The sequence below is a fragment of the Phaethon lepturus genome, unplaced genomic scaffold (assembly GCF_000687285.1).
Source record: "Phaethon lepturus isolate BGI_N335 unplaced genomic scaffold, ASM68728v1 scaffold47776, whole genome shotgun sequence".
NCBI classification, from domain to species: domain Eukaryota; kingdom Metazoa; phylum Chordata; class Aves; order Phaethontiformes; family Phaethontidae; genus Phaethon; species Phaethon lepturus.
Window position 1 is genome coordinate 1 of NW_010549275.1, and position 12,170 is coordinate 12,170.

Here is a 12,170-nt window from a genome sequence, read left to right on the forward strand (position 1 = left end):
TGAGGGAGCAGGTGAGTGAGCGGGGCCGCCAGGGGAGGCCGCCTCTCCCCCCTCGGCCTTGCTGGGTTTGCCGGAGGGTTTTTGTCGGGAACAAACCGCCACTGGGGTCCGGGTGCGGGGCTGGGCTGGGCAGGGAGGCCTGGCCAGGGGATGGTGTCCTGGGAGCAACCCCTGCCCTCAGCCAGGCTCTGGTCTGCCCGGGCAGGGTTTCCTTACTATGGGGGGGGGGGGGGGCGCTCCCCTCCCCCCCCCCCTCAACCTTCCGTGGCTAGGCTGTGATGCTACCCCTGTCCCGTCCCCCCTCACGCTGGAGGCACTGGGACAACCCAGGAGTTGAAGTAACCACTCACAGCGCAAGGTTAGCTGAGAGAGCTTGCAGCTCACGGCCTGGGCATGGGATGGGTCCTGCTACCTCAGGATGTGACCACAGGCCGATAGCCCAGGGTCTGAGTCTAAGGGGTGCTCAGCCTGCACCGTTTTGGGTCATCTTTGAGTGGACCAAGAAAGACACATCACTTGTGAGGATCACCCCTCTGCAATGTCTGTACACCAGCATCCACCTCTAAACAGAGGGGTCTTCCCATTAGCATCTATTGCTCAGGGTTGCTGATGCTCCTTGAGGTGAAAGGAGCCATCGTGGCATGCAGGCACTTCAGACCAGTTTGCTGTGTGTGGTGCTTTCCAGACACCTGTAATGAGTCTGGCTCTAAGGAATTTAGCCTCCAAACTCTGCTCACAGCATTTACACTGAAATGACCTCTGTTTGCATGAAGAGCAGCACTGTCATCCCTAGAGCGCGTGGGGACGGCGTGACTAATGTAATGCTGCATCTTGAACAAACGACAGAGGTACACAGGCAGCAGAGAAATTAAAAGCAGGACTTGGAGGACTTCGGAGACTTTTTGATAAGAGCTTTCCAAATGGCAAGTCCTGATGTTAAATGTCAGATGAATATATCACTTCTGGGACCACGCCAGTTTGCGAGCTCTTGTAAAGCAAGGTCTGTGTAAGTTTGTGTTTGAGACTTTGTAAGAAGGCATTTAAAATCTACTTTCTCTGCTGACATGTGCGCAGTTAGTTTGATTCCAGGGAGTTTTCTGTGGCCTATAGTGTAAAAATTGAATTAATTTGACCTAATTTTTTTTTTTTTTTTTTTTTTCCTTAGTGTCACCTGGGAGGAATATAACTTTCCTGCTCCACTGACTGGCTGCAAATATTGGCTCATCTGCACTTCTGCCTATGGTCCCTCCACTATCTCTCCGTGTAGCCTGGTGGGGAAAGAAAAGCAGACAGACTACAGAGAATTTTTTTGTGCTTCATTGAACTAATTGTTGCTTGTCCAAGCAAAACAGGATGGATGGGAAGAAGTGGTACCAAGTTAGAGATAAGGTGGTTCCAGCAGGGTCCAAGTCTCTTCTCTAAAGAGAAGTTCCAGCATCAAAGAGGCTGAAAAGCATATGTTCCAATCAACCAAAATGGAAGGAGGCAACAGTCCAAATCTGCAATTTCAGCAACTCCCATTGTCCACAGCAGCAGTTTCTGTGCAGCCACACACTGACTCCTTTTCTTACAAGGTCAGATTTCTACCCCAGTCTATCCCTAGAAAGCCCTAACTATTCGAGTAAACTAATAATGCCACTGTATTTTGGTTATTTTTTTGCAGAAAGTGCACTGTATTTGTATTTAGCCATGCCTAGAGGCCCCACTGTATTATATGCTGTGTATATAAGCAGTGGGAGAAAGAAGGAGAAATTCTGTGTCTTAAAGAGCTAGCTGAAGTGAAGAAAGGACTGGCAGTTGAAATATGTGGCTGTCTAAAGGTGTTTAGGTGCAATAAATTCTGCTAAGGTGCCTTTTCAGACTAACCCATACATCAGTAACTGAGATGATGAGATGTTCTGGTCTGCTCTGTATTCAAGTGCTTGAATTTCAAGTGTGTAAGCCCACGGTCATGCAGAGAGCCTGCAGCTGAGGTAGGACATGTTGCTGTGGTTCCTCCTTATTCTCCAGCTGGATATGGAGCTGTTCTCAGATCAATTTCCTCTGAATCCCTGATTCTGAAGGTGCTCAGAAAATCCCAGCAAGAAGGGCTTTTCCTCACTGGAAAAAGTACTTTGCTGAGAACACAGTCCTAGCTGCATTGTAAAAGTTGACCAGACTGACATTGGCTTTCAAGCTCTTGGAGTCCAGAAGCCTGTCCCAAACCTGTGCTTTACCTAGGGGCTTTTCAGCTGAGGCACCGTCTCCTCCACGTCTTCTAAACTGAAATCCAGTTTAGTTGCTGAACCAGTAGCCTGCTGAGCTTCTCTGGCTACATCTGTGATCACACAGTGACATTTTTCTGACAACTTTACTGTCTGTTGTGGGAAGATCTCTTGGGTGTTTTTGAATGAAGCTGCCTGGGTGAATCTTCTTTTCGTACATCCTGATAAAGAGCTTCTTGTTCCACTGATACGAGCTTGAAATCTTAAAGTCCTTGTCTTATTGTGTATGAGAAAATCAAGAATAGTATATTTACTGTTAAGGGAGGAATATGAATGTGAGCTTGGTTATCCCAAATGAAAGTAAGTACTAGACTGTATCTTGGAGACCAGCCCTGAAATGAAGAGTGCTAATGACGTCTAATGAGATTTAGACAGTTGTTGGAAGAATACAAATACTAAATGGCCTGGCTTAGCCTCAGGCTCTTCTGTTTGCTCCTAATGTACATTTCCTTTGTGACTCAGCCTGATTTACATCCTTTTTCATTTCAAATTCTGTCTTTAGACCGTGAGAATTACTGCTGAGCTTGGAATGCTAATGTAGAAGGAGCTGGGAGCTTGCTAGGAGCTGCTACCAGTTGCCTATTACTTTGGAATAACTGGTCTGTGTAAAAAGCAGCATAAAATCGGTGATAATTGGGCTAAATTACCTACTGAACCAGCAGTGGAGAAGAGCAGAATAGTTCTTAAGATGTGACCTGCTCCATGCAGAGGTTCCTGATCCATACTCTGCTGAATTCCAGGGCAACAAACCTCATGAAAAGAGTTTTTTCAAAGGGAAGAATGATTGAATAGGTCATTGTGTTTAGATTTATCTTCTTCCCCTCTGAGAAACTGCAAAGAATGCAAATATATGTGCACTAATTTAAGTCTGTTGTAGAAAGTGTCTGCTAAGGAAGGGTTATCTTTCACAGATTTAGAACATAGCCACAGGGAACTTACCTGAATTGCCCTAGATCACATAGAAAGGGAGGAAGATAAACAGATTTTATTGACAGGTGATCTAGGAACTGTTTTAAAAGCCTGCTCTCTTCCAGGTTGTGCAAAAAGCTCCAACTTCCTTCAGGGTCCGGTGGCTAAATTTAATACCTGTGTGTTTACTTGGTTTTTACAGGAGAACTTGATTGGTGCATTATTAGCTATTTTTGGACATCTTGTTATCAGTATTGCACTCAACCTCCAGGTAAGTATCATGAAGCAAATACTCATCCTACCTCAAGCATCCTGCATTAAAAGCATCAAGCATGCCAAAGCTTCTTTGCCTTGATTTTCTTTCCTAGAAATACAGCCACATCCGACTGGCAGGTTCCAAAGACCCCCGAGCCTACTTCAAAACCAAGACATGGTGGTGTGGACTGTTTCTGCTGGTGCTGGGCGAGCTGGGAGTGTTTTCCTCCTACGCCTTTGCTCCTCTCTCACTGATTGTGCCACTCAGTGCAGTGTCTGTTATAGGTAAGGGGGAAAGAGATACAAATCTGAGCACATTCCAGTGTGAGATTGCTGATCATTGGACTGATAGCTAACTCACTGTTTCTCTCTCCTTTTTTTTAAAAGCCAGTGCAATCATAGGAATTATATTTATTAAAGAAAAATGGAAGCCCAAGGATTTTTTGAGTAAGTTCCACATTTCCTTTTAATTTTTCCTCTCTGTTTACAAGACATTCAACACATAGCATGGCCTCTCAAGAATCATAACTAGAGGGATGGCAAGATCTCCACTAGCTGTAGTACCTCATTGAAGAAATGTGTCATCTCATCCACTGTTTGTTAAAAATTGATTTTGTTGTTTTTTTTCTGACTGTGCCAAATCATCTGAATCTCACAGATTTTAGAAATACATGGAAATGGTGTGTGTTTGCAGGATTTGAAAATCATGGTTGTCTGGGCTGAAGCTGCAGCCTAGGGCCTGGACTCTGCAATAGCATAGGCACAACTGAATCAGCTGAATTTCATACGTGTGCAAGTGTTTGCAGAACTGGGACGTTCGTTCTTCCATTTCCCAGAAGGTGGGCTGTGGGCAGTGCCAGGCAGGATAAGCCCCAGATATAGATCTTGTAGCTCCTATTTGTTGAGCAGATGCTACCTGGTGTGCGCTTTTTTTTCTCAACTCACAGCACAAACATTGCCTAGGGCTTTTTTGGTTCTAATATTTCCAAAGTGGGGCATGAAGGGCAGAGGAATGAGTCATCCAGAGGAATGTGCATGATGTTATTAATGGTCACCATGCATGTGCGATATTAATTCCATGCATCCACACTAACTCACTAACTTTGTCCTCTCTCTTTTTTCTTTTTTTCTTTTTTTTTTTTTTTTTTTGTCCTTTGGTTGCCGAAGGGCGCTATGTTTTGTCCTTTGTAGGCTGTGGTTTGGCAATTGTTGGAACTTATCTGCTGATAACATTTGGACCTAATAGTCATGAGAAGATGACAGGAGAAAATATCACTAGGCATTTAGTGAGCTGGCCATTTCTGTTGTATATGGTAAGATGGCCCATAAAATGTGGGACAGTTTTCTGCTCTATGCCTGATTGGGAGTCTCATTTCAAGCATTATTTTTTCCTTGGTTATTGGTTACTTACCAATATTCTTTGTACTTGCTAATGAACCTATGCCATCTTTTCCTGGTGTCAGTTCCACATTGCATGTAGCTCATGCATGCACAATTTGGAACTCTCCCATTCTTTCTCTGAATTATTCTGTTAGGACTTAAATATCTTTAACTGAAAAGTTTTAAAATAGCTTGCTCTCTCCTTGATAAGCCAGCTTCAGCCTGTGGCAGTAGTACTGGCAGATGGCAGCTGAGAGCAACTGCTCCAGAGGTGTCCAAATACTGTGCTTGCATCTGGGCTTTTTCTAGACTGACTTTCTCTGGGGCCATAAATCTCTCATTGAAAATCTTGTGAAATCTATTGTGTTTTAATGGAGATAAGTTTCACCATTAAATAAGATGTGTGCTGCAGGGATCACTTAAAGAACCTCATTAGGCTGAGATCTCTGATGTGAATATTGTCAGGATTATTTGATCTGCTCCTTTACCATGAATATAAGGTGAAAAGTGTCCTATGTTTCCTGTTCTGCAAGAAGCTATTGAATATCTCACCTAATCAGAATCTAAGATTATGCTAAATTTGATCCGTAATTGTGTGAGATCCTTATTTGCCCTTTTGTGTAATTCTAATATTTGACTGCCTCAGAATCCCATTTACTGCCAACCCCATATACCCCGCATCTTTTAATATTCTCATTTCTATCTTTTGTAGCTTGTGGAGATCATCATATTCTGCCTGCTACTATATTTTTACAAGGAGAAAAATGCAAACTACATTGTGGTTATTCTTCTGCTGGTAGCTTTGCTGGGTAAGTTGTTACGGACTTACAAGATCTTCTAACTCTGGCTTGTAACAGTAAACTATAGTAAACTGAGGCATCTGTGACTTAGAGGGAATTATCTTGACCTAATTAATGTCATAAAATGCACCAGTCTGCTCCAGAAATGTTACTACAAATTAGATAAAGCTAATATCTTGCAGTGATGTTTAGGATCTTTGCAAATGACTTTTGAAAAATTAAGACTTATTTCCCGTAAGGACAAATAATCTGCCAAATACAAAGTGCAAGTTATTTATTAGTGTTCTTAATTTTAATCTGTGCATGCAAAGCATGGTACAATATCTTATCTATTCAATGGATAAGGAAGGCTGACTCAGTGGATGAAAGAGAGGATTTGACCTACAAGAATGTTCTTGGCTCTGGGAAGGTTTGCTGTGTGGCTAAAGAAATGATAAATATTCTGCCATGCCAATATGTCTCTATCTAAACTGGGACAGCCTCTGGCCATAGGGTCAAATGATGCTTTTAATATCCTCATAGCCTACAGCGAGATCTTACAGTGACTTCGGAAAGGCCAGGATTTCACTTGTACCTTTCTTCACATTAACCTGCTTTTTTAAGAAACTGTGATCAATTAAACTTTAAAAAGGGTGAATAATAGCAAGGCAGTGACGCAGTCTGATGTGCTGTTGAATCTATGTCACGGTCCTCAAGTTTTGCTATTTATGCAACTTCAGTCACTGCCGTGTCTTTTTTTTTTGTTTTTTTTTTAAACTGTTTGCGATTGGATTTCAATAACTGATGCCTCAGAGGCTGTGTGAATCATAGACAAAGCAGATATCCTAATTCTGAATGGCCCTGACTTGTGCTTCAGGAAATGGAAAGGAACTAAGCTCTTTCTGATTCTTGTTTTGAAAACTTCCTTAGCTTTATTAACCAAGCCAATACAGCATCAGAAATGAAAAATTGTATCCTTCCATCATGTGATTGCACAACGCTGTTTAAACACTTAAAAAAACCAGTAAATGCTCCCAGAAGGGATCTGTGATACAGAAAGGTTAAGTGATTTATTGAAGGTCACTGTGGTGAAATCGTTGGGAATAAAACTGGCAGAGTTGGGGATAAAATATGCAGTTTACATCCCTTGTCTGCCCCGGCAAAAGGAGGCTTCTAGGACTTGTAGACTTGCGTTTGTTTGCAGATGCCTGCCATGTATAGAGCGAATGTGCAGTGTTCCTGTCATATTGAGCATGTGTCAGTGCTTCAGCTGAGTCTCGGTGAACATTCACAGGTTCCATGACTGTTGTGACTGTGAAAGCTGTGGCAGGCATGATTGTTGTCTCGATACAAGGAAACTTGCAACTCGACTACCCTATATTTTATATCATGTTGGTGTGCATGATTGCTACAGCGATCTTTCAAGCAACGTAAGACATTCACTCTCTTTTTGTCTATAATTGTGCTGGTTTCAGTGGATCAGTAATTAGTGGGCTATTTGTTATCCATTCCAAGAATGCTGATTACGTTTTAGGAGAAGAATTATCCATTCTTTTCTATGACCTGTCCTCAAATTCGTGTCACAGGAGCCTGGAACAGTGGCAAATTAGAAAAGCAAATCTTTGCTTTTCCATGTAGTGACACTGCCAAGTAGTTTTAATCCCAGATTTATACATCATTCAAGTATTTGCAAAACAATGCTAGGAATGAAATGATGGCAAATCGAATACGGTATCTGTGCACTGGCTAAAATCAAAGTGCAGAATCAGTGGTGTTGATGATGTGTCTATTCTTCTTTTCCCCTCTGTACTTGTAATAACATAAAAAGCCAGTAGCAGCAGAGCTAAAAAGCTATTCAAAATGTGAGTGACATTACTGCCACTGACCTTAGGGCCAGAATTTCACTGCTTTTAGTCAGTATAGCCAGGCTTACTCCTCTATCATTTATATTCATTCCAAGGGATTCTGCTGCAGGTTTAGTGAGAAAGAGAATAAAGTTTCTTAAATATATGCATCACTCTTGAAACACGTTTCCAAAAAGGAGGAGACGTGTACTAATCCATGATAACTGCTATACAATTTGAGTATCCTTCCCAAATCAACCTCTGTTGTCTGTCACTGTATTGCAGATTTTTAGCCCAAGCCTCACAGCTCTATGACTCATCTCAGATTGCCAGCATCAGCTATATCCTGTCCACGACAGTAGCAATCACAGCAGGTAACAGCACAAAACAGCGTGTTGGTCCTTTCTAAAAGAAGGGCAAAAGATTTTGCAAAATAATCCTCACTTAAAGATGGGGAAGATGATGACTTGTATTTTCTTGTCAACTCTCTTCTGCAGCTGGCTTTGTTTCTTTTTTTCTTTCAAAAAAAGTGAATTATCATCAGACTGTGTTAAAATTTTCTGTTAAGTTCTGTCATTTAGATTTGAGACTGTATTACTCATACCATGCTAGCGTGTAGAAGAGGAGGATGATGTATGCTCTTAGATGTTGTCGTGGCTTAGCCTCAGCCGGCAACTAAGCATCACGCAGCTGCTCGCTCACTCCTCCCTCCCCTAGTGGGATGGAGGAGTGAATTGGGGAAAAAACTCATGGGTTGAGATAAAAACAGCTTAATAGGACAGCAAGAGAGATAACAACAACAATAATACCAACAAAGGAATGTACAAGAACAAGTGATGCCTAATAGAGCAATTGCTCACCATCCGGTGATCGATAGCCCGTCCCTGAGCAGCGATTCCCGCCCCCCAGCTAACTCCAGTTTAGGTACTGGGCATGACGTTATATGGCAGGGAATATCTCTTTGGCCAGCCTGGGTCAGCTGTCCCGGCTGTGTCCCCTCCCAGCTTCCCGTGCACCCTCAGCCTTCTTGCTAGCAGGCCAGCTCGAGAAGCTGGACTATCCTTGACTACTTAGCAACAACTCAAAATATCAGCACCTTATCAGTATTTTCTCATCCCAAATCCAAAACATATCCTTGTGCTAGCTTCTGTGAAGAAAACCAGCTCTATCCTGGCTGAAACCAGGACAGATGTGCAACTTGAATGCACAGCTAAAATTTCTCCTTGTGTAATTTTATCTGGATTTTGTTAAAACGTGTATGACGCAGTATATAAACATATTTGCTTCCTCTGTACAAACACGTTACAGTTCTCTTCCTGACAGTCTTGTTTGCATCATATCTAGAATGCAGCTGCTCACAGCTTTATCGGCACTTCTCTTTCTGAACAGTTTACTCCAATTTCAGCCCTTGCCCACATAGGAAAAGCTTTGTTTGCATGAACAAAGATGAGGATTTTAAACCCCTTAGGCTTCTAAACCTGACAAGCAGCCTTTTTAAGGTTTTGTTCTCCTCAACAAAAACCTGAGCAAAACTGGGGGAAAAAAACCAACCAAACAAAAAACCCAAAAACCCAATGCTGGAGAAAGTGCATCTACTTGACAGTGATGGATACTGTTTGTGTAAATAGTAATGCTCTTCTAAGTATACAAGGGCAATAGCTTCCCCTGTAAATTACACATTGCCTTTTAATGCTCCTCTTCAATGTCATGAGAGAGTATGGCCTACTCTTTGGCTAATATTTATTTCCTATCATGTTCCAAGCCATATGCTGCCCTCAGATTCATCAGGTTGTTTACTTTACTTCAATTAGAAATGTAAAGAGTAAGAGCCAGAATGTGTGTCCTGTTGACATCCAGGACACCAAGGACACTTGTCATCTTATAGGTTTGAGCTGTATGTACTTGTTGGGAGTCAAGAGTTTGTATCCCGTTGTAGTTAGATCTGATTTGGTTTGTCATTTAGACTTCAGAAATATGGCCTCTCTTACTTATACAGTAACCACTGCTGTGTGGTGAGAATTTGGCTCGGGCTTTGGCACAGTGATCTGCAATAGTTCAAGCAATGTTTTCTTTGCAACCCTCTACCCCAATATGGAAAGATTTGTACCTAGTTGCTGTGCTGCTGTACAGATTTACTTGCATCTATATTAGTTAGACCAGTATAACTATTTTGGTAGTGAAATTCTAAAAGATTTGTCAATAAATTGTGTTAAAGTGGAAATTAGGCCACCTTTTTCTATTTTAAGATCATAAAAAGAACCCCAAAGGTGCTGACTATAAACACAGGAATCTTACATGATTTGGTTTCTGGAGGGACTAGTGCTGGAGATACAGTGTTAATTGCTCATGTAAACTGGGAAGAAAGATGTGACAAATTATTTTCTTTTCAAGGGGCAACTTTTTACTTGGACTTCACTGGCGAAGATGTTCTTCATATATGTATGTTTGCGCTTGGGTAAGTGTTTAAAGTTTCCTTGATAGAAAACTGGAAAGATGTTTCTTCATCTGACTAAAATTTTAAAAATACACATTGTATCTATCTAGCTCTGCGTATATATATATTGGAGGTACATACATTCTTGGAGAGGAGGACAGACTTTCTCTGTTAGAACTGGTAATGGCCCATAGAGCTCAGTATCTTGTCTGAGTGATGATGGATGCTCTAGAGGAATTTTATAACACTAGGTTACGCATAATCATAACATTAAACACTAAACCCCTTACTGACTGTACTGGAGATCAGCTTGGATGTTGAAGCATATGGACTGTTTTCAAGCTACCTACTCATGAATGTACAAGAATTGCAGAATAACCAAAAGAAGCCAGCTCTAGGGAATCTATTTCAGGTTTTTCTCCGAGCCTTCACTGAACTGTGACTGGACTTCTAGCGTCCTGTTTCTTAGGGCATAGGCACTCACCCAGTGCAGATATGATCAGTAAAACATTTGCTGTGTAACTCAGCATTTAGTCCTAGTACAGTGTCTTGATGTGATTAGCTCTCCATAATCAGGGGACATTCTGAAATGTCTTTCAGATTAGTACAGAAAAAACAATTGAAAGACTAATGTGATGAACTGCACCTTTCTCTGTAAACATATTGCAAAAATCAAGATGGACGGTTGTCGGTGTGTTTACCTATGGGAAACCTTTCGAAGGTCAGGCTGCTAAATCCTGGAATTTCATCGAAGACGGCAAAATTTTATGTGCTTCCTTTCCCCTTTAGTTAGTCAAGATTAATTAACATGAGAACATTTCCCTGTGTTTTGATTAAAAAAAAGGTGAAATCGTTCTGATTGCTAGGTGGATTTCAATACTGTTGAAGAGGGTTATTCAGCTGAGACCGTCCCCTGTAGTTCTGACTTCACAGTTCTTTTCCTTCCAGTTCTGAATTCTACATGGTGCTACATGATAGGCCCTCAGAAGCAGCAACATGCAGTGTTACCTACTCGATCTCAGTAGATCTTGTCTTCTCTCTCAGGTGCCTCATAGCATTTCTAGGTGTCTTCCTGATCACAAGAAATAGGAAGAAATCTGTACCATTTGAACCTTACATATCAATGGATGCTATGCCAGGTAACAGTAAAAATACAGTGGTTTATCTTTTATGTGTTGGGCTTCACAGTGAAAGCTCAAGCTTTTGGCTCCATTAAGTATCTGGATGTATCAGGCGGCTGTGGTGTTTTCTAGTTGTGAGGGGTATGTGCATGTTTTACATGGAGCAGAGAAGAGGTGATGTGCCACCTGGATGCCACTCATGCTGGGTCCCCTAACACTGGAGGGGGATGTCATATTTTGTCAACAGCCTTGTCCAAGTTGGCTGCTATCTGGGAAGATGAACTAGTTTTGAGCATGTGCTTGGTGGTCTTCATCCAGCAGGAGGAACTGATTATTGGGGAAGACTGAGGTATGCTGCAAGAGGTGGAGGCCAGGGGGAGCAGAAATTTATTTTGGGAAGTACAGCTAAACTGTCTTTCTGGTGAGCTGTTTGAGATGCAGCACTTGATAAATAACTGACTGCCATCCCTCATTCACTAGATGGTATTTCTCCATTAGTTGCTTCAGTGCTAAGCAGAAAAACATTATGTATCTCATTTAACACTCAAGAAGCTGATGAGCCGCATAGCTCCTTATCGCGAACACTGAGACTATATAATTTGCTGATTTAACAGAATGAAGGAATAATGCACTTTTGTTCTTAAGCATTTAATCTCTGTCTTTGCTCTTTTCAGGCATGCAGAACATACACGATAAAGGGATTGCAGTTCAGCCTGACCTCAAAGCTTCTTTTTCCTATGGTGCCCTAGAGAACAATGACAACATGCCGGAAATTTATACTCCAGCTACCTTGCCGATTGTGCAGGAGCAACACGGTTCCAAAGGAGTTTCTGCTCCACCCTACCGGGTGTTCGAGCACAGCAAAAAGGAGTGAGTGACCTTTGAGGAACTGATTTGAATCGTCAGAAGTATGACCTTTATTTATTTACCCATTAAAATATAAGTGTAAAGCCAACCTTGATATAGTTTAAAGCTTGTATCAAACTTAACTTTCAAGGCTGATTATTAAAATAAACAACTCTCTATAGCTGTGAAGTCGAAAGCAGTCACCTTAGCAAGAAGTAAATCACAGTTCTCCATGGAAGGCTGCTATCTGGAAGCGTGAAGTGGTGAGTGCAATATCATGGCAGTATGGAACCGATGAAAGCAGACACTGTGAGAATGCAGAGCTGTGGGAAGAGAAG

The 12,170-nt window shown here is 41.8% G+C and overlaps 1 protein-coding gene across 1 annotated transcript; it reads left to right on the forward strand.

The window, feature by feature from the left end:
* Positions 1-1,475: 1,475 nt before the first annotated feature.
* Positions 1,476-11,890, forward strand: NIPAL3 (NIPA-like domain containing 3). Its single transcript, XM_010290214.1, has 11 exons — positions 1,476-1,574; positions 3,376-3,444; positions 3,542-3,713; positions 3,816-3,875; positions 4,596-4,741; positions 5,521-5,617; positions 6,882-7,017; positions 7,717-7,805; positions 9,823-9,886; positions 10,910-11,004; positions 11,661-11,890. Exons 1-11 carry the CDS (start codon positions 1,476-1,478, stop codon positions 11,858-11,860), a joined length of 1,227 nt encoding a protein of 408 aa, XP_010288516.1. The 3' UTR covers positions 11,861-11,890.
* The last annotated feature ends 280 nt before the right edge of the window (positions 11,891-12,170 follow it).

Excerpts from the sequence above, each read along its gene's own strand:
- NIPAL3 (XM_010290214.1), top strand. The coding sequence starts at position 1,476 with ATGGAAGGAGGCAACAGTCCAAATCTGCAATTTCAGCAACTCCCATTG. Across the intron at positions 3,876-4,595 it reads GAAGCCCAAGGATTTTTTGA|GGCGCTATGTTTTGTCCTTT; the intron begins GTAAGTTCCACA and ends TGGTTGCCGAAG. Across the intron at positions 5,618-6,881 it reads TCTGCTGGTAGCTTTGCTGG|GTTCCATGACTGTTGTGACT; the intron begins GTAAGTTGTTAC and ends GAACATTCACAG.